Here is a 23,399-nt window from a genome sequence, read left to right on the forward strand (position 1 = left end):
TGGAAAACATCCTTCAAAAACCACTCAGTTCTGCTCCGAGAAGGCTACAAAGTCTAATGATGCGTCTTTATCGTTACGATATCCAGTTTCAATATGTCGAAGGCAAAAATGTGTTCATAGCTGATACTTTGAGTAGAGACCCATCAGAGGAAAAGAGTAATATCCCTGATGTTTGTGTCAATACAGTCGGACTGGCAATACCAGATGCAGTGCTGGAGAAAGTCAGAATCGAGACAGAGAAAGATAGAACAATGCAAACACTTATTCAGTATATCCTAAACGGATGGCCAGACAAACATAATAGTTTACCTGAACTCAAACAATATTTTTCACTAAGAGACATGTTAACATACGAAGACGGACTCTTGTTGAAAGGAGAACAAATAATCATACCGATATCACTTCGCAAGGAAATAGAAGAAAAACTCCATGCAGCACATCTGGGAGTAGATTCAATGAAAAGAAGAGCAAAAGAAACAGTTTTCTGGCCTGGATTATCAGCTCGAATAAAGGAAATAGCCAACTCATGCTACATTTGTCAGAAAAACAAACCAGCAAATCAGAGAGAAGAATTAATACAGCACGAAATAGGTTCTAATCCGTGGGACAAGATTGGAATTGATTTATTCCAAATGTGTGACCAACAATATCTAGTTATAGTGGACTATTATTCAAATTTCATAGAGGTAGAAAACATGCAGTTGACAACAACACACGCAATTATAAAGAAACTGAAAGTTTTATTTGCAAGATATGGGGTGCCCAAAGTCTGTATATCTGATAGCGGACCTCAGTTCACATCGGAATATTTTTCCAAATTTATGATGGAATGGGGAGTGACTCATTTGAAATCTTCTACAGGACACCAACAATCCAATGGAAAGGCTGAGTCAGCAGTTAAAATTTTGAAGAACATAATGAAGAAATCTAGAGAATCAAAGTCAGATGCTTATGAAGCTCTTCTTGAATATAGAAATACTCCAAGGCAAGACACAAATCTAAGCCCAGTTCAGATGTTTTTTGGTCGGATGACTCGAACACTGATACCAAACAAAAGGAGTAACATTAAGATTTCTACATGTCAAGAGAACATTGTGAGAAGGAAAGAAAAACGTCAGATGAGTGTAAAAACATCTTATGATAAGAAGTCAAGAAATTTAAGTCAGCTGAGAACTGGACATATGGTCTATTTCCAATCTCCTAATGACCCTACATGGAGACGTGGAAGAATCCAGTCTCAAGTCAATCAGAGAGCTTACATTATTCGAGGTGACAATGGTGCAGTGTACCAAAGAAACAGAGTGCATATCAACCCGAACAGAGAAACAGAAGAAGATATATTCCCCGATACTGATGACAATATACAGGACAATAGAACTCATGATCAACACGTTCGCCACTCATCAACTCAACATTCCCTGCGACCAAGGGATCAGTTGAAGAAACCGACAAGATTCAATGACTATGTGTCTTAATGAACAATTGAATGTTGATTTTTAAATGTAATATGTTTCATATTCATTGAAGCGTATATATGTATGTTATGTTTAATTTTTTTATCATGTGGTTTTGTTTTATTTTTTTTTCTATGATACTCCCCGAAATGTTTTATTTATTTATTTTTTTTTTAAAGAAAAGGGGATGTTGATATGGTGCGCAAAGGTGCACGCTTTCAATATAATAAAGTATTATTCTCCGCCATGACACTAATGGTTGTTGTTTGTTTATTGCTGACTGTGAACCTAGTTTTAATTAACATTAGTTTTATGTCCTTATTTGATTTTTGGAAATTTCTTTTAATAAACCCTAATGCTTTGATTTTTTGATAGTTTCATCAATATGTGGATTCCATGACAGTTTTTTTTATTATTATAACACCTAGATATTTTGCGTTTTTAGTCTGTGTTACTGGTTCGCCATGAATAAGATAAGTGGAATTAATTTGTTTTAGTTTTTGTTTCCCTTAATAATTGACATTTTTCTGGGTGGAAAGACATGCTCCAATTTGATTCCCATTTATGTAATTCATCTAATTCTCTTTGTAAAATTTCTGTATCTTGTGTTGTTTTTATTGTTCTATATATTATGCATTCGTCTGAATATAATCTGACTTTTGTTCTTGAATTAATACAATTTGGTAAATCATTTATGTAAATTAAAAATAGTAGTGGACCAAAGACTGTTCCTTGAGGTACACCTGAGTTTACTGTTATTATTGTTGATTTAGAGCCATTTATTATTACAGTTTGTTCTCTCCCTATCAGAAAATCTTTAATCCACTGATGCATAGGACCATCAATGTCAAAATATTTTAATTTTTTAAGCAAACTATGGTGGCGAACTTTGTCAAAAGCCTTGGAAAAATCTAGTAAGCTAGTATGTTCAATTAGTCATATTAGTTGTGTTTCACATGATCTATATTTTCTAAAGCCATGTTGGTATAGAGTAAGGACATTATGTTTGTCTAAGTGGTTTATGATGTTGCTACATATTATGTGTTATAGGGTTTTAAATGTGATGCTGGTAAGTGATATTGGTCTGTAGTTTCCTGGGTCAGATTTTTCTTCTTTTTTTTTAAATAGGGCTGTGACATTACCTTCTTTCCATTCCTATGGTACTCTGCCCTGTTTAAGAGATGCCTGAAAAAGTATCTTGAACACTGGTTCTAGCTCATTGCTTAGTTCTTTGAGTAATCTAGCTGGAATACCATCAGATCCAGATGCTTTATACGATTTGATGTTGGCTAATAGTTTTTGGATTCCCTTTTCTTGTACTTCTATATCTCCTATGTTGTCTACTTGGTTCAAATTAAGTAATATGTCTTTGTCTCCTGGGGCTGAGAATGCTGATGAAAAGTATTCATTTAGGATATTAGCCTTAGTTTCATTATCATTATGTGTTAAGTTATCTTTTCTTTTTAATGGCGCTATGCCTATTGTTTCAATTTTCTAAGACTTAATGTATGACCATAGTTTTTTGTTGTTATCTTTAGATATTACATTGTTTTTGTATTCATTCTGCAGCTGTCTGCTTTAATTTTTGGGTTAGATGTTTAATTTTTATATACTTTTTATAAACTCTTTTTGCCTTAGTTTCTTTAAATTTTCTATAAAGGTTTTCCTTCTGTGCTATTTTGTCTTGCGCTAATTTATTTGTCGGGAAATTTCGCGCTATTTTGTTCGCGCTATTTTGTCGGCGCTATTTTGTCGGCGCTATTTTGTCGGCGCTATTTTGTTGGCGCTATTTTGTCGGGTCACCTAAATTTATATATTTTTTTATCCCGTCAAAACTTTTTCTTTTGATTTTATTTTTCACTTTTTTTTTAAAGTTTGCCCGTCACAGGCATAGACAATCATAAAATTAAACTAATTAGCCAATGTATTACTGGTCATGATATATCAGTTATAGAAATAAAAGAAATTAATCTTTTAGTATTTATAGATCAGGCTTAATATGTATGGTTTGGTCCTCTTACATAATTGAACACTTTTTTCTCCACACCCATTCTTCAATTAAGTCGAAACCTTAAACAATTGTTTATCGTTCCTGAAAAACACGAATCAATTTAAAATTAACCAGTTAGTCAATTAATTGTATGTAACTAATAATTTTGTTTATATTGACTAAGGGAGATAACTTCTACATTTTTGTGGGAGATAATAGTAAGCCGAGAGTTCTACTCTTATTTTTTCTTAAAGGTCCTCTGAAAAAAAAAAATTATTTTTATAAAAAGATTCACCTCGGTTAAAATGGAAGTAACTAGTATGACAGAAAGTATTTAATTTAGTCATAAAAAAAATTAAAACTGTTTGCATAAGTGTGTACAAAATATGCTATCCATGAGAATCACTTTCTACATAGTCTCCCGTGTTTCCAATTATTAATAGTGAATAGTCGTAAAAATGGAGTAATTTTTATTTTTTTTTATAAAAAAAAAACTGTTTGCATAGTTGATTTTAAAAATTAATATTAACTAAAGCTGTTGCATCTGAACTTTAAAAATCTAAAATATCATGATATTGGATTTTCTTTATATCTATCTTCTAGATCAGGGGTGGGCAAATTACGGCCCGCGGGCCACATGCGGCCCGCCGGATTGTTTTATGCGGCCCGCGGACATCTCCAGAAATAAGGTGTAATCAAAGGTTGATGTTGACTGACTATAATTTGTCAGCAGTAACAAGGATAGCAACTAGTAAACTAGTTCCATAGTTCTGGAACATTACGAACGATTGTAAACAGTTAAATACTTTACATTAAGTACAACTGTACATTTGGGGTTAAAGGTTGTGATGTAAAAAGACAATATCAAATTATTTTTTAAAAATCGTAAAATTTGTTTCAGAAATCGATAACTCTTGTTGTCATTCTTCAATTAGGGAGTGTGAAAAAAAAAAGAATGTATAACACAGTATAAATATGAATTAACAGACATATACACAGGTAGCAAACGTATATATATATATATATATGTGGCCCCCATTCCCAAATTTTTTTTAATGCTGCCCTCGATGCAAAAAGGTTGCCCACCCCTGTTCTAGTTTATGAGATCTAAATGGGATGAACTGACTGACTGACTGACAGACAAACCACAAAGTACCAATAGCGGCTATTCCCCTTTCTGCGGAGGCTAAAAAAATCGTTTGTAATATTCATCTACTGCATAGGTTTTCTATTATATAACTCCAACTACAGAATGGCTAAACAAAATAAGTCGAAACATAGTAACGATATAACAGTTATTACGATTTGATCTATTCTGGAATAAATGCGATTTGGCTGTAATTTTGAGTGAAATGTAATATGTCAGGGAAACTGCACCTTAGGGCTCGCCTTCGAGTTTGTGTCTAAACCGAGGTCTCTTGTCACATTTTGTTTTATGGTGTGCTTTTGGTAATAGTGTTTTAGTATTGCTTTTCTGTTAACGAGTTTCGCAACAGACCGCACCAACTTTCCCATAACTAAGTTGAATACCAACCTAAAGGCTATCCTTTTGTTTTTCATTGTTCAGTTAGATTGCCCCCCCCCCTTGGATGACCCTTCATCTGACTATTCAAACCTGGCTATGCCCAAATTACTCAAAAGGTTACAGATAAAAAGTGGGAAAGGTTTTTTTTTTAAAGTGACCACTAGGACGTGACTAGGAAGTCTTTGGGAATGTTTTGTTGTCAATGTGTTTGTGTACATCTCCCGTATTTTGCCAGAAGCAGGTGTTTGATTGTCCGAGCTCTGATGTGGTCCTTTTAATAACAGCCATCAGTGTTTCTGCTGTTTTTAGATTTTTTATGAATCTATTCTACACAGAATGCAATATAATCAAATTAAGGATGATCTAATCTTCTCAATATAATAGGCAGATGTAATCTTTACTACATAGAAGGCTGATGTAATCTTTTCTACATAGAAGGCTGATGTAATCTTTTCTACATAGAAGGCTGATGTAATTTTTTCTACATTGAAGACTGGTGTAATCTTTTCTACATAGAAGGCTAATGTAATCTTTTCTACACAGAAGGCTGATGTATTTTTTTCTACATAGAAGGCTGGTGTAATCTTTTTTAAATATAATAGGTAGATGTATACTTTGCTACAAGGCTGGTATAATCTTTTTTACAAAGAAGGCTGGTGTAATCTTCTCTACATAGAAGGTTGATGTTATCTTTTCTACATAAAAAGCTAATGTAATTTTTTCTACATAGGAGGCTGACGAAATCTTTTCTACACAGAAGGCTGGTGTAATCTTTTTAGTATAAAAGGCGGATGTAATTTTTTCTACATGGAAGACTGATGTAATATTTTCTACATATAAGGCTGATGTATTTTTTTTCAACATAGAAGGATAATGATATATTTTAAATATAAAAGGCTGATGTAATTTTTTTCTACATATAAGATTGGTTTTATATTTTGTACGTAGAAGTATAATGTACTATATTCAAGATAAAAGGCTATTACAATCTTTCCACATTTAAGCCTGATGTAATCTTTTCTACACAAAAAGCTGATGTAATCTTTTTTACATACGAGACTAATATAAGCAACTCCTTTGAAAAACTTGGGAATAAGCTTCAATCAAGGTAGCCTCATAATTTTATAACTTATTATTTTAATACACATTTTAACTTCCTAAAACAGGGAAAATACTTTCAAATCCGACACCAATTCATATATAACGAACTCCTCATTGATAATGTCTACATCTTTATTAGATACAAAATACATCATCAACATAATCATCTCTGTCTCTTTCTATTTCTCATCCCACACACACACACACCAACACATTCAGTTGTTGTTTTTTTCATACATACAACTTTCTTATTCTTCAAAGATAAAACTGCAGATATCAAGGACTTTAATCTCAATAGAAAAAAAAATTCCTTGAACTTTTAAAAGATAAAAAAATCATAACTATTTCTGACAATGTATCTTTTGTTTAGCAATCATTCTTCTGCAGCTTTAAAAGGATGATTATCATCAACAGAATTCTTTTCATATAAACATTGTGTTTACAAAATAGACCCCCCAAAATTTGTTACAATTCAATAGCATGATGTACATATGTACACATTATCCACTTGCGTCATGTTGTGTTAATAGAAAGTGATGACATATGTACACATTATCCACTTGCGTCATGTTGTGTGAATAGAAAGTGATGACATATGTACAGACATTTCAATTTGGATTAAAATTCAAAATAAAGGTATGATTATGAAATTTTCCTTCGTACTCTGAGACACAAATATTTAATTCGTTAATTTATTGACAAATTTGTTGTTGATGTTTTAGTTCTCAACCAATTATTTCATAATTAAACAGACTTATAGGCAAATAAAATATAAATCACAATAAACCAAAGCGGTTGATTCCCTTAGCTTTTTTACATTTCTAGTACTCAGAACTAATATAAAGGGTTATTAAATTTTTTTTTAAGAATCTTAAGACTAATGTCGAGAAATACTGAATACCGCAAACACAACAAACGAATTTATTTCATTTGTAAGGATGGAGCCTGTAAGCTTTTTGTTCTCCAGCTGCCATGATGACGTAGCTGATTTCAAATTCTATTTCATTTTATAAATTGTAATTAATTTTTTTATTGCGGTATCCGGCCCTAAGAATAATGAATTCTGATTTGTATGAGATGCCTCATGTTTATTATAGATCGAATATTGGGCTTGTCCCGTGTCGTGAATATCAGACTGCCCATTACACAAAAACATGGCACGCGCAGACCTAGTGGGCAGAACAGAGAAACCAGTTGAGCGCCGCAGACGCGCAAACAAAATACATACACAACAAAGTTTGACACAGACACATACGTGCTATACATCCCGTGTTTGTACATAACATTAAAATGTATTTGAAACAAAATCATCACACTATATTCAAATCAACAATATATTCCAAAAGCAAAACTTTTAGTAAATTCACACGAGAGGATACTTCACTCATGGCTAGACAACTAGACAACAAGATCTATCTCCTGGGCTGCTAACACACGTTTCTGGAGCAGTGACCACTCCATGGACACTACTTTGGTCATGGACAATAATTTCACTTCCAAGTATTGATACGCTCCTCGTGCCTCTGACTGTGGTTAAAGCTGTATTTAAATATCTCTTTTTTTTAAACTAAGCACATATAAACGTACGAAGTCAGTGTGCCAACCAATCATTACACATTAATAATTTGGTTAATACATATAGAGTGTATTTTGTTATAGTAATAATTTAATACAGTTGGAATTCAAATAGCAATGTCAGTCAGTAATAGTGGATACGCCTTAAAGATAATCGTGGCGTCTAGTTCGTACATATAATACACAATGAATTAAGGGAACATGAATTCCATCCCATACTAGAGCATGCTATCAAATTCTTCCAGAAATTAGTTTCTCTCTTTATAGATTGGACCACGTTGCACAAAATGAATTCTATTTATTCATCAACAATTTAAATAATGTTTGATTTTTTTTTCTTTTTCGGGCTCTTCAGAAATAAACATTTTTTGTTCACTCTCTAGCCCAAAACTCCTGGATGGGCAGTGGTCGAGGCTCGAGCTCTGACCCACCGTGACGACAGTTCAAAGCGAATACCACACGGCCAGATAGTCATGTAATTTCTCACGGAGTCAAAGATGACAATATGAACTTCACAAAGTACTTTTGGAAAGTTCTTGGAAAAACATTGTGTTTAAATTTAAACTGAGTTAGAAATCTTGATTGTAACAGTGTCCATACGTATGTTCGTTACTGTGATTTCACACTGAAGGGTTGTCTACAACAACGTCTTTGAAAAGCATTTGTTTTTTAAAAGACTTGACATCAAAGAATCATCGTACTTTCTGGCGTCCAAAAACATCAGGATTTCATCATTAGAATCGATTCTCTTTATCTACTTGGGCAATGAATTGTCAGGATTCAACAACGAGGATCTTTCACCTGGGAATCGCAGCAGTGTCTTTGAGAGAGTACAAGTCCCTTCGCTCTGATATCAACCCACAAGAAAAATTCTGTAGAGCATCGTGAGCCTCTGGAGAGAGAAACGTGTGTTACTGAAATATAAGGGATGACATGTGGCAATTATAAATATCTATAACATGTTAATGGAGGCGCGGTGGCTGAGCGGTAAAGCGCTTGGCTTCCGTACCGGGGGGTCCCGGGTTCGAATCCTGGTTAAGACTGGGATCCTTGGGCGCCTCTGAGTCCACCCAGCTCTAATGGAACCTGACAATAGTTGGGAAAAGTAAAGGCGGTCGGTCGTTGTGCTGGCCACATGATACCCTCGTTAACCGTAGGCCAAAGAAACAGGTGATCTTTACATCATATGCCCTATAGACCACAAGGTCTCAAAGGGGAAATTTACTTTACTTACTATAACATGTTAATATGGCAAAGATTAAAATATTTAGTGGTTAAGTATGGACGGTGTTACCTGCTATTTTATAATTTTTGTACCTATTTCAAAATAAATTTTAATATTAGAAAACAGGTCACCTTACGTTGCATATTTAAGAATTATTTTATTAAACTTTACAAAATGTCCAAACTGCATTACCAATGTACTAGATGTCACTACAGTCACTACTCACTAAAACAAAATACAAACTCACCTTTTAACTTTTGTTGCAGTGAAAATCGAATTTTTCTTTCTTGCTCTAGTTCGTTAGTTAATGTTTCTGAAAATAAAACATAATTTTATCAAACATAACAAAAAAACTCATAGAAGAGCCACTTTTCATTTTGTAATGTCTGTTTGTCTTTTACTTGTAAATCTCAGAAACTCAAAAGAACTATTGCAAATCCGAGTTGATCGTCGTCTAAACCTTTCTTAAAACGTGTGTAATGGCCACTTGTCATTGAAAGCGAAATTATTCTTTTTTTTTAAATCGTTTTCTCCTTAGATATACAACCTTTCTAATTAACATAAAGGGGCGTGGCGGCTGAGTGATAAAGCGATTCGCTTCCAAACCAAGGGGTACTGTGTTCGAATCCTAGTCAAGACTGAGATTTTTAAGGCGCCCCAGAGTCTATTGGTACCTGACAATAGTTGGAGAAATGTAAAGTCAGTTGGCACCCTCATTAACCGTGGGTCACAGAAACAGATGATCTTTACGTCATCTGCCCTATTACTATTACCCTATAGAACTGAAAGGGCAACTCTACTTTTAATTAACATAAATGGCTGATAAACACATAAATAGGAAAACATAGTGTTTTATCATTATAAGGAACGTCTTAGGAATTTATAAGATAAGATACGATCTCTTATAATATTTTAATAAAAAAATGTTCAATACGCAAGTCTCATGGGATTGATGGAAAGGCCACTTTTTGTCTTTCGACGTGGTGTTAATTAAAACAAATCTAACATTTCGTATGCCTTAACATAAAAACATGTTTCAAACACGTTCTATTGATAAATTCAAGTTATAATTAACTATTATAACATAGTGCTCACACCATCACCTCCTATAAGTGTGATAAACCTACGGGAGGTGCCCAAGAGCTCATGAGTAACACTAACTCCTCTCGAATGATCTAATCTAATTTTCTTAACATTCTTACATATTTTTAGTAGGCCTTAACAGATCTCTCTATTTAGTCTAAGACTGTACTCACCTCTTAATTTCTCCAGTTGAATCGCCATGTGCTCACGGAACGATTTCTCACGGCTCACGTCTTCTCGGAAAGTATCTGAGAGTTATAAGAAAAAAAGGAGAGGTCAATGTTTTGTTTTAGATTTAGCTTTGTTACATACTATACAGAACAGTTACTTATCTCCCTTTATAACAACAGGAAAACTACATTTCAATTCGAAGACTTTGTTGACATATAGAACAGCGTTGGAAGTGAGCGGAAAAGACAATATAATATTCTTAAAAAATTAGAACAGATGAGGCTGACCAGTGGTCAATGCTTTGGTCTGCACAATAACTCGGCCAGTGTCTTAAGACAAAAAAATAACATGGGAACATCATTCAAGTTAAGAGAACTTCACATATCAACCTTCTTAAAACTCTGAAAGACTCGACTACCTAGCGATCTAACACTCAGCAGGGACACAATTTTAATGAATTATTTGATTTGGAATGACAGCATTACCTACCTTTGGTCACCTCCACGTAAGATTTCACGTTGTCTGCTTCAGCGTCGGACTCATCTGAACAAAGAAACAAGAAGCAATCCAATTACTTGAAGTTTATTGTAGCTCCTAACAATAGTATCTGAATTGTTTGCTTGAATGATTACAACAAAGGTTTAAAAATATGTGTACCAGAAAGTCCAGAGTCTTGAGCGCCATGTTCTTTCACCTCGGGGCTTTTCCGTTTCGTGCTGCTCTCTTCGCTTGCAGCGGACTGTGGTCTTTTGAAACTTAATGGTTCATCCTGGTAAGCAGAGAGTTTTAAAAGAATAGAGGGTACTGTTGAACAGTTGAATGTAGGGCAGTATTACACATTTTGATAAAGGGCAGTGTTACACTGTTGAATAGAGGGCAGTGTTATTGCAATGCCACTAAGGTGCTTTACTATATTTTAGCTCTCATGTAAATTATAATAATCTGATACAAAATAACATTCATATACGCTATTGAGTTAAGACAATTTACAAAGAGAATAGATTCGCTTTCAAAAACAAATGTTAAAATACACAACTTTCTCATGGAAACAAACAAGCAAACTCTAAACAATAGTTATAAAAAAAACTGATATAAAGGAAAACGCCGTAGCACCACTGTCACATCTCAAAAAAATTAATAAATTGCTACTAATTGATTAGCTAATTGAATAATTTTTTGATCGATTCGTGTAGCTTCGACTATAAATAATTGTGCGAGATCTCAACTTGATCAGAGAAAAGAAATTGGGAGAAAAAGACTCTGGCCAGGCTTAAACCGCTTGGCTAGGGAGCTCGAGTTCGAGTCCCGACTCGAACAGAGTTGTTACTGAGCTCGGAAGAACTTTCTCCAAGGTACCCAAGGGTCTTGAAAAGAGATTTAACCATTGTGCTCTGAGCTTGCTATTAAACATAAATTAATGTGCTCTTCAAAAGCCATTTGTACAAAAATGTAAATTGCTTGAATTAGAATCTTACCCTTTGATGCTCTCCTTTGTCTTCAGTGTTATCACAGTGATGACTTCCTTCATGACAACTTCTGTAAAGATCAACATTGTCAGTTTCTTTAGATGCTTCCAGCCTGGAAGACGCCGATGATAGAAGAGGTTCCTGCATAGACTTCACGGCTGCCTCTTCCGGCATGTCGTCGCTAGATCTTCGTTTCCGTTCGTCTCCTTCTTCCTCGACGTCAATCTCTTCGCAGTCGTCGACGTCTTTGTGGGTGCTCAGGTCTTGGGCGCAGATGCTGCTGCCGTCTTCATCGTCTTCGTCGTTATCTCGCCTGTAGTCATTGTGGACAGTCTCCTCGTTTTCCTCGTTGGGGGTTAGGCGAGGGGAAGCTGAAGAAGAGGAGGGCGAGGATGGAACGACCCGTTTGAAAGCGGACATTCTGTCACGGACTTTCTCTCTCCTGTCGTAATTGGCCTTCATGTGGCTTTGCGGATGCGAGTGCGGAGAGTTTCTACGAGTGGAAAGATCTCCGTGCGGAGAATGAAGCTCAGGGGTGTTCATCATGGAGGGCGCACCTGAAGAGTGTACCGGTGCAGTGGGTAGGGCGCCTGGGGGGTAACCGTTTCTAAACCCGAGCGCAGCCTGTGGAAACCCAAACGCTTTGTCCCAGAAGAGATCCATGGAAGAAAGCGGGAAATGAGGACCAGTTGCAGCAGTTCGCCCCATCCAAGATGGGGGCTGAAGAGGCGAGGGCTTCATTCTTTCCGACAGGACCTCTTTGTTGGCAGCTGCAGACGTCGCAGGAAAACCGAAGCACATGGGTTGCGAAGGGTTCATGGCCATGAAAGGGTATGGTGTCTTTCCGGCGGAAGTGGTCAGCCAATTGTAAGGGTTGAACGGGTTAGGGAAGGGCGGTGGCTTAGGAATGTACTGGCTCGTGTCCATCGTCGACGGCGTCTTGGCTTTCTTAGAAGTACTTCCGCTTTCTGTGTCACGTGACTGAGATCTGATCGAATAACTTCCGGAAGTGTGATTAGAGGAAGGCGTGGAAGAGGAGCTCATAGAAGACGCCGTGGAGGAGGGCGACGATCCAGATGTGAACACCCTCTTTCTGGTTCCTCCGTTGAACATGGCCTTAACATCCTCCCACTTGTAGGCGATCTCTTCGTTGTCGTGGCCCGTGTACAGCTTGAGGTGTCTGCGCCACGAGTTAAAGTTGGCCGCGTCCGGGTGGTTGTACTTGGACTCCGGCGTGCGGTGGAAGTGAAAGATAAATTTGTTTGGAGAGAAGTACATATTGCAGTAGGTGCATTTGATGCACTTGGCCCTCGAGCTGTTGTAGCGTGAAGGTTCAAAGAAACCTACAAGATCAAAGAAAAACCTATAATATTAAACAGGGCATATAGTATCTAATAAAACCTATAATATCAAACCAGCCTACACTATCAAACAAAACGTATATTATCAAACAAACTATAACAAGCCCTTCGAGACCTATTATATTAAGGAAACCTATTGACTAATATCAAACGAAACATGCATATAATATTTAGATAGAAAGATTAGTAGAGTTATGAAACTGATCTCTCTCATAATCACATCAATTTACAGAGTATTAAAAAAGATTTTATTTTAGAAATGGGTCAGGATTTTTATCATGCATAAATCTAAAAGCTTTGCTGTTTTAATGATGTAGGTTTTAATAATGATCTGGTACGACATTTGACCCCGCGTAATGTCACAGCCTTAGGTATAAGGTATTAGTATTAATACTCATGTCATCAACCTGTTTCCAAAAAAAAAACAGCACAGAAATTGTGTTCAGAATAAAACTGGAAATTCTTTCTACACGTATCGTTCGATATTACAGAAGCTGAACCACGAGATCACGAGGTCATTCTATAGCTGTAATCATTTGTTTGAGTCGTTTAGAGGAAAGTATTTCTTTTTTAAACTGTTCCAAGACTGACATCATCTAGTTCCATTTTAAGAAAGACATGACACAACTCTTTAACTGTGTCAATAGTATTAGTAGCTCAGTACAACCAACAATTATAACAATTATAGATTCAAGACAGAGTTTTCAACAATCGCGTTGGTTTAAAGGGCAAACACTGTTACTAGAATTAGATCTAGGTATCAGGGCCGAATTCAACTATAGCCGATAAAAGCTATAGTTTAGGGTCAGCCTAATAAATATTTAGCACTGACTCACTGACATATATATTTAAAATAATTACTTATAAAAGCCCCCGCCCCATATCTCAAATAGAATAACCACTGCTAGATATATGCAAAAAGTTGAATAATATTCAGTGTCTGTTTTACCAATGTATTTGCTACAGAGCTAGTGGGCTTTCAGATATTACAGAGACTTTAAAATGTTCATCATTTCGAGCCATCTTTTGATAGAAGTTAAACTACATCCAGTCTGGGGAAAAGTTAGGAAAATAGAATCAAGGTGTCTCTCTTTTCTCTCTTTTCTCTCTTTTCTCTCTCCGTATTCCTATGTTCTCTCTTTCTTAGCGTAGCTGATGAGGGTAGGTTTAGTGCCGGGCACATCGCGATGATCTAACTTTAACCATCAATTTCGATTCTTTGTACTTTGTTTAATTTGTTGTTTTATTTCAGATTTATTTTATGGCTTTCATTTATAGTTCTCTTGCGAAAATTCTATACACCAGGCTCTAAGAAAGGCTTGACTTCAGGGACGAAACATTTAAAGCGAATCGCCTATTGAACAATGTAGTAATAAATACGATTCAAAGCAAAATCTCGCGTGGCTGACCTCTACAGCCCCAGCCACACTCGTGGTGTACATCAAAAGCGAAGTCCTCGGGGAGTTTGGGTGGCGTGTTCTCCTCCAGGAAGCTCTTCACCAGCCTCTCGGCCTCACGCTTCGTGATCATACCACAACGTCTTGAGGACACTGGCATGGCTCCAGCACGACGCAGAATTTCCAACTGGCAGAGAGAAATGGCAAACCGTTAAACAATTTAAAAGCAGGTCGACCGACATGGAGTTCTTAAAAATCTTATATTATAACATACACACGTTACTTAGAAAAAGATAATGATTACGTCCTACGTCCTTCTTAAGCTAAAATATTGTTTAAAGTTTTCTTTTTTGGTTCGCTTCAAAGTTGTGGATGTGTAGTCAAAACATAATGCTAATAAAAGTTGTTTTTTTTTAATGTAGATCAACAAATGAATTATGCCAATGGGTTTGACACGCTTCGTGCAATAACGCATCAATAGGCCCAAAAAATGTTTTAAAACTTAGAACAAGGTTTTGGCAGGAGTTTATAATCAATAGAATGTCATGAGGATAACCAGATCATTATACAAACACAAACACACAAACTCTGTAACACCCCTAGAGTATAAAGTTTTGCAGCAAGCTTTCTGAATGTATTAACACCAGAAAAAAAAACAAGACAGACAATAGAAGAGTATTAGGAAAACGTAATGAGAGCGGAAGAGATGTTTCATTAACTAAGACCGCATCACAAATGGACAGGCTAGAAACAGGATAAATACAGCTATTGTACCCCACGCTGACCTGCGAACCACTGTCAAAAAAAAAACTACAAAAAGTAAACTCTATGGCCACATCACATGATCATCATGCTTCACAAAGACCTTCTTTCAGGGAACAGTACCAGGAAAATTAAGAAGAAGCAGACAAAGAAAGCATAATAGAATGAACAGTCCTGTCATTGAATGAAATTCTATCCAAGGCAAAAGACAGGAATAGTTAAAGTGCTGTCAACAGATCATGGTTGGTACCCCAATGGTTCGACAGACTAATGAACAGGTGAAGGTGAGGACGCTGAGGAAAGCAGGAAACAAGCGAACAGATGACTTGGTGGTAGAGAGCTGCCTGGCCAAACAGGGCTGATTGTTGGAACACTACCGTTTTATTATGAAATGGATTAAAAGAAGAACATGCTGCTGCTCTAATCTCTTGGATAATCTTGAGTGAAGGTAAAGCATAATACCTCAAGATCGTATCCTTACCTGCACAGGTGTACACTGAACGCATGTGATGCCTAGTGCAACTCTTCTGTTATGTATCTCATTGTAACTGTAGTCTTTAAGTAAAGTGTTTGAAATCTGGGCCAGACACAAACGTTCCTGGGGATTTAGAAAACAAAACAAAAACACATCTTTAAAGCAAGAAAATATTTACAATTACTTTTTAAAAAAAAACAAAGCTTATATTACTCAAAGTTGTACCAATTAATCTGAATCAGTCGTAATAAAATTTGTAATAGATCTAGATTCTAGACAAACAATAAAAAGAATTTATAACAAAAAAAATCCAGGCTCAAGCCTTCTCAATGTAAATAAGATAAAAGACAACCACATAATGTAAACTGACAACCACATAATGTAAACGAACAACAACATAAATGTAAACTGACAACCACGTAGTGTAAACTGACAACCACAAAATTTAAACTGACAAGCACACAATTAAACTGACACACAAATAATATATACCACACATTTTAAATAATTTAAAATTAAAACAACCACTTAATAAAAGATCTCAACCACTTAATGTTAACTGACAATCACATATTGTAAACTGACAACTACAAATACAAAAAATAAAGTAGAACAGAGAAACAACCATAATCTTAAACTGACAACCACATATTGTAAATAAGGTACAAAAGGAGAGACAACCGCATATCTTAAACTGACAGCCACCGATTGTAAACTGACAACCACGAATTGTAAATTAAGTAGAAAAGAAAGACAACCACATCGCTTAAACCCGATAACCACACAATGTACACTTAAAGTTTTTAAAAAAAGATCAAATGTTGAACTCACCCTATCCTCACTAACCTTATTGTCTATAACCAGTGAAACAATGGCCACACCGTGCAGCATAATCGTGCCCACCTGGTTCTGACGGCTTCCGATGCCGTTTTTTCCGTTGCCATTGCCGCTACCGCAAGCCGTGGGGCCCGTTGGGCTAGAGGCAGCGGAGCCAGGATTCAGAGGTGAGCAGTCGCTCATCATGCTGTCACTGTTTTCATTGTCCGACAGGGGCGAGTTGTAGCTCAGGTAACTGCCGCCCCCAACCCCTCCGACTCCGCCGCTGACCAGGTTTCCGCCGCTGAGGATGCTGCTGGCGGCGCTGCTGCTGTGGTGCGTGTGGGCGGCGGGCGGTGATGGCCACTGGCCGAGAGGCGATCGACATGCCACGCCCATTCCTCCGGCCAGACAGCTGTCAATGGCCGATGCCTCCATTAATCCTGCAATAACAGTAAAGAAAGGATGTGTTTAGTCAGAACATCAAACACATTAGCAGAGAAATAAAAGAGAAGTCTATTGCGGTTGCACTTTAAGACCGAATTGGGTCTAAAAGTCCAACTTTCAAAATAATTTTTTTTCTTGTGTGTTGTTATGATAATGATGATGGTTAATGCACATTTTGAATTCCATAGGCTAAGACTATTCTTCCCTAGTGCCGTTAGAAGGTTGCCTGAGTCAGCTGAGAAAACCAACGACCTAGCAGAGTTAAAGTCAATGATGGATGAGAACTAACGGAGACAATGTTTTTCAATCAACGTTCAACAATCGTAAAAAAAAAAATTCAAATTAAATAAGTCAATAAAATGACGATTAAACTAATTAGAAATTTTCAAATTTCCTTGACGACTGGGAGCCCTGACTTCAGTTGGGGAAAAGTAAAGGCGGATGGTTTTTGTGTTGGCTGTTAACGTTACCTCCATTGATGAAAAGCTCCACTAGCTTAGACATTTATAATCTGTTATCAATCACAATTTTAAAACAAAATAGAAGGTCGTTTTCTTTATGAGGTTTGGTATCAATCTCTTAATCAGCTTTACCAACCTTCATCATGTGTCTAATGGATAAATAAATCATAGAAATAAGCTTTTCTTAATATCAAATAGTTCAGTTAGTGGCTTCACCAATTTCGTCATCAGAAATGTACCAGACATTTAACTGCTGCTCTGTACCAGAGCAAATTAAAAATTTTTTCAAAGATATAATGTCGCAAAAAATAATTGTCATTTGATTGCCACTACGGTTCTGTAAATGACATGAGAAGCTGCCACTACGGTTTTGTAAATGACATGAGAAGCTGCCACTACGGTTTTGTAAATGACATGAGAAGATATTACTTTGAATAATAGTTGAAGCAGTACAGTGACGTCTGAGCAATAAATGGTAAAACTTCAACGTTTGAATTGTTTCGTTGTTCATTGTTTTCTTTTCATTTTTAATTCTCCTGTCTCCCACAATTCCAGCGTTAAAGTGAAACATCCTGTCTTGCTAATTTAGCTTTATTTCAAGTCAAGTATTTCTATATATCAAAAATCATCCGTGGTCTAGAAATAACATTAAGAGAGAGAAACTAGTAAATAAAGAAAGGGTTGTGGTGTTTTTGTTTTTCCTAAAAGATGACAGAAAGACATTAACCAAACAGTAGTTAGACATTAGGCCGACATTATTAATGCCCTAAACACAGAAGTATAAGAAAACAAATAAATTATTGGAGAAAGCGTAGCTTCTTCAGGTCTTCAGGCTCTTTATTTGATGAAGTCATTAGGAAACCAAAATTAGTTTAGACCTTTGTAATTCTTCTTGTTGCAACAATAAAGTTAATCTACGAGTCCTTCAGAACGCTTGTTAAGAAGGATTTAGGAGTCTGTGTAAGACAGGATAGTAGATTTAGATTACACATAACAGAGATTTTAAATTTAACAAAATAAATGAAGATCAATGAAACAAAAAGATTATTTCCCTCTCCTTTCCACACGCACGCGCGCACACACACATACAGGCACTCACACATACACACAATCCACCACCATTTAAATAAACGTGTGAATAATACCGGCTAGTACATGACATATGTAGTTAGACCTATGGGAGGATGAGCTTATATCCAGGTAAGAACAAGTAAATTGAAAAGTACTGTGTAAGATCATATCTTTTGTTGATTTCAAATCATTATTGCAAATGAATATGATTTCATATAATTCTATTTAAACAAAACTACAAAAAAGGCTTATTTTATTTGTTAGTCCCTGTCGTATCCGTGAATCTGTGAGTCTGTTGTTGACATGCGAGTCATAATACTTTTAAGCTAAATACTGGTCGTTGTGCTGGTCCCATGACACCCTCGTTAACTGTGGGACATAGAAACTGATGAACTTTGCTTCATCTGCCTTGTAGATATGTTTTTTTTTTATATTATTATTTAATAAGAAAAAAGGAATCCCATAAAAGCATTTATTTTTTAATTAAAGAATTGAAGGGAAAAAAGAGTGTGAACTGAACAATTGGAATTAGAATAAATCTTGATGAATAAAACAATCTTAGTCTTAGTCTTATACTTTTAAATAGTCTAACTGACATCTAACTCGTTTTTGTTTTTTTTGTTTTTTGCTTGCGGTGGAGGTTGGGAGAGAGAAAAGAGAAAATTTCTAAAATGAAATGAACTTATTAAAAAGCATCTTTTACATTTATCTTCCTAGATGCAGAAGTGAAATGATGAGTAAAATGTACAATGTATAATTCTAATGTTTAAATGGTTTGAAGTTCACTGATACAGACAAATATGTAAATACAACACTAAATGTCGTATAGTTCTACAGTCTTAAATACAGATTTGATGATTGAGTAGTTATGTAGATAAAATCACCTCTGTAAATAAAACCATTTACACGCACTGCATAGTAACAACATACAGGGCTCTAAATCTCCAAAACTCTGGCATCCTTGTGTTCCTAATCACGAAGTAGAACGACCTGAGGTGTTGGCACAGGAGTTTTGAGAAAAAAAAATTGCGAAACATGTATCATAACTTAACCATAGCAGAACTCCATGACTCTATGTCTACTAGCCTAGCTCTAAGCTTAAAGACCGCTTATTTAACGCTACAGAAATTGCGATATATGTATTTATTTGTTGATTTAGAAATAGATACAGGAAGGTTTTTCAATTCATTGCGTTTTTTTCTATCTTAATTTTGTTTTATTTTCTACTTCATTTTGGGGCCACCCAATTCGCTTCGCCTTGGGCCTCCAGTTAGCTAAGGCCGGCCTGCCCGAAGTACATCGAGGCATGCACCCCACTTCACTAGATGCATGTAAAAAGAAACAAGATCTACAACTGAGGGACACAGCGGAGACCCTCCAGATCTAATTGCAACTTTTATTAAATATAAGTATTTAAAACGATTGTCTTCCTTAGACTCCATCTCACTGCAACCCACCAGAATACTTGTTATAAATAGTAAGTGGGAGTAGGATTTGCAGCCTTTGACGGGCAGTCTGGAAGTAACTAAAGCGACCCAACAGGTCAAACGAAAGTTGAAGGCTAGACAGAAAGGATCAAGCAATTCTGGCACGCATTCGCACGGGGCACTGTTCGATAGGAGCCTACTTCGTTAGGAATCGAACAAATCTCGATCCCACATGTTGACAATACCAAGAAGGAACGGAAACAGTGGAACACTTTCTCTACACTAGCACGCTGCTAAGACAGAACATGTTCGGTTTCAAACGTACGATATATCTTGAGAATGACAGAGCCAGTAAAGAGATACAAAAATAATGTGCTGGGAATGCAGGAAAAGATTTTGATGGCTGAGTCTCGTTCCGGACCACTTTGGGGGAAGCAGTTTTTATATTGGATAACATTATTTTCCAAAGATACCCTTTATTTTATTGATATTCAAAAATCTGTATACTATTTGTAGTTATTTTTTGTCCTATTTCTGTACATTATCCCACTACATATTTGGATTGCTCCTACACGCACACTCACATGACTTGGGTCACTTCCGGTGGTTTATTTTTTTATTCAACGTCCTCTCTACGTGACTAGCCACTTATATCGAATCAGATATTAAGAACTACAGTGTGAACTATCAAGATATCAGACGTTCGACCCTAATGAACAAAGTCCTGACTGCTGAGAAATTTAACTTCTACTATTGCCACTTCCCACGATTGTCAGGTTTTAAAGAAAATAATGTCAAGATTTACAGAAAATAATGTCAGGATTTACAGAAGAGAATCTCAGGTTTCACAGAAGACAATACCAGGTTCTTCAATGTCAACCCTAGACGAACCTAGCACTTGAAAGAACTCGGAAGAAAAAAATATGAGACTCGCAGGAACTGGTCAAAACATAAAGTTAGACAGACAAGGGCAAGTAACTGAACATAAAAGCTTGACTTTTTTATAAATAGCAATTTAAAAAAATCATATGGATCATAAATGATTACCTGAAGATAAAATATGATCAAATCATTTCTAGTGATCTTCAATGTTTGTTGGATTTGTTTTTAACACTTACAATACAAATTTTTGTTAAACAATATATCAGCGTAGACTATGTGTGAGGGGAACATTGTGTGAGGTTCTTGTTTCAACATTAGGATTAGTGTTAGAATTAAACAGTACACTATGCAACACTTTTATGCAGGTATGAACAACTTTAAACAAAAGACACAGTGTATCTTGATGCTTAATTCTACCTTGGTTGGAAAGGTTCATTCTTAGACATTTTTTCTAAACCAACGATGAGTTTGTGTGTGTGTGCGTGTATGTGTGTGTGTAAAAACTGGGTCATCTATAACACCTAAAATCAGCTTCCATTCCTTAGAGTTCTGAAGACCTTGTTTGAAGCATTATCTTTTTATATTCTTTTTATTATTTTAAATCTAAATATCCAAGTTTCTAACAGCCAATGGTGTCTCTCTACCTGTTACCATTCAATAAGCAAGTCTCGTTACTTGAAATATCTAGTTATAATATTATTAACAATTGGTAATCATAGCGCTAACTCTATGAGAATTCATGGTTAAATATAGTTAAGATGTAAACTTATCAAGATATATGGAACCTATTTTAAGATGTAACCAAATGTAAATGTAGCCTACTTTAAGATGTAACCTACTTTATGAGGTAATGTACTTTACGATGCCAATCTACTTTAGATATGACCTACTTTTATGATGTAACCTAATTTAAGATGTCTACAATGTAATCTACTTTAAGATATGACCTACTTTAAGATGTAAACAGGTAACCTACTTTAAGATGGAGCCTACTTTAAGATGGAGCCTACTTTAGAATGTAACCTACTTTAATATGTAATCTACTTTACGATGTAACCTACTTTACGATGTAACCTACTTTACGAGGTAATCTACTTAAAGATGTAACCCACTTTACGATGTAACCTACTTTACGAGGTAATCTACTTTACGAGGTAATCTACTTAAAGATGTAACCTACTTTAAGGTGTAACCTACTTTACGAGGTAATCTACTTTACGAGGTAATCTACTTAAAGATGTAACCTACTTTAAGGTTTAACCTACTTTACGAGGTAATCTACTTTACGAGGTAATCTACTTTAAGATGTAACCTACTTTACGATGTAACCTACTTTAAGGTGTAACCTACTTTACGAGGTAATCTACTTTAAGATGTAACCTACTTTACGATTTATTTGCTGGCCTCTCATAACGTGTTTTATTTTTTAAACATCCTATTTTGTTCAATGGAAGGGAGGTTATTAGCATTCTATTGGCAATGCTGTAATATTTTTAGCTTTTTATTGCTTAATGTTTGTAGATAACTATAAGACATTCATATACTGCACAATCAATGGATAAATCAAATTCAATAATACAAATTTGAAAACAAAAACTTGGTTGCTTAATTCAAAAGTCATAATAAAAAATAGGCCAAAGGATTTCCACAATGACACAGTCATATTGACGGCTTGTTACTTTTTATACTATTTTTAAAAAAATGTCCGCGTCAGTAAATGTTGATCACTATCCAAACTCAAATTGTATTGATCTCATTAGACCACCGAGAATGACGTCATTCCTGGGAAACGGATTTAAAACTATTTCAACGCAGAAATTTTTCAAGAAAAAAACATTTCTAGTATTAGCTTGCACTTTTTTCATGGAAGTTTAAATGTCTGTAATGTTAGAGGAGAAATAGCCAGAAAAATTGTGTTTCCATATAGAAATGCATGTTTTGTTGTTTTATTGAAATAGTTTAAAGGAGTTAAAAGATAACCAAAAATTAGGGAATAAAAAAATGATATATTCATTAAAAGAATGGACGGGCCTGCCATTAAAATAGATTCTATGCAAGGCAAAAGACAGAGATGAATGGAGAAAGACGGTCTACAAATCCTGTGTGGTACCCCAACGGTCCGACAGACTAAGGGCAAGGTGTCGCTTAAGGATTGATTAAAATGTATCAATGATATATTTCATTCATGTCCAAATAAAGTCTGTAGACACTAGAAAGTATTTAGGTCTAGGTCACTTTAGATCTAGGTGTCAGGAAAAATGGATTCATTTATTTCAAGCTTAAATTCACACATATTAATATAGCTGATCAGCGAAGTGGCTAGCGCGTCTTGCTAATCACATCTCTCTACTGGCTTGTCTCTTTCTCGTAAACTTTAAATGTTTAGGTTTCTATATTATTTAAACAAAAATTAGGATTTTTTTTTATTTCGCTTGTTAAGAATAAAGATCACTAGGTCCTTATCTTGTGCGTGAGGTCCTAGTAGCACAAATCGCCTGGATACCGAACTGAATGGAGTACGATCTTCCGTATAGACGTGACATTTTTTATTCCAGATTTTTTTGGGAGAGCCACAGTGTTAGTGGTGAGTGTCTAAAGATAGCAGGAAATCCTTTTCCAAACTTATCCTAATCCCAAGACATTCGACCACAATACAAAATAATAAAGGTACTGATAAATAATAAAGAATATCCACATCTTAATGGCGTCC

General features: G+C 35.7%; 1 protein-coding gene across 2 annotated transcripts in view; it reads right to left on the reverse strand.

Annotated features, from left to right (window-relative positions):
* Positions 1-6,161: 6,161 nt before the first annotated feature.
* The window catches only part of LOC106052199 (SKI family transcriptional corepressor 1 homolog-B-like), a 45,262-nt gene continuing 28,024 nt past the window's right edge, over positions 6,162-23,399 (reverse strand). Inside the window, exons 2-10 of one of the 2 annotated variants that reach the window (XM_013207512.2) lie at positions 16,432-16,844; positions 15,592-15,708; positions 14,361-14,535; positions 11,600-12,933; positions 10,782-10,893; positions 10,614-10,667; positions 10,127-10,201; positions 9,118-9,183; positions 6,162-8,537 (exon numbers count right to left, since the gene is read on the reverse strand). In XM_013207512.2, coding sequence (XP_013062966.2) covers positions 8,443-8,537; positions 9,118-9,183; positions 10,127-10,201; positions 10,614-10,667; positions 10,782-10,893; positions 11,600-12,933; positions 14,361-14,535; positions 15,592-15,708; positions 16,432-16,839 — 2,436 coding nt within the window. In that variant the 5' untranslated portion in view covers positions 16,840-16,844 and the 3' untranslated portion in view covers positions 6,162-8,442. Of the gene's footprint in view, positions 8,538-9,117; positions 9,184-10,126; positions 10,202-10,613; positions 10,668-10,781; positions 10,894-11,599; positions 12,934-14,360; positions 14,536-15,591; positions 15,709-16,416; positions 16,845-23,399 lie in introns of both variants that reach the window. The other variant, XM_013207511.2, reaches the window with a different exon arrangement.

This window comes from Biomphalaria glabrata, chromosome 1 (genome assembly GCF_947242115.1).
Source record: "Biomphalaria glabrata chromosome 1, xgBioGlab47.1, whole genome shotgun sequence".
NCBI lineage: Eukaryota > Metazoa > Mollusca > Gastropoda > Planorbidae > Biomphalaria > Biomphalaria glabrata.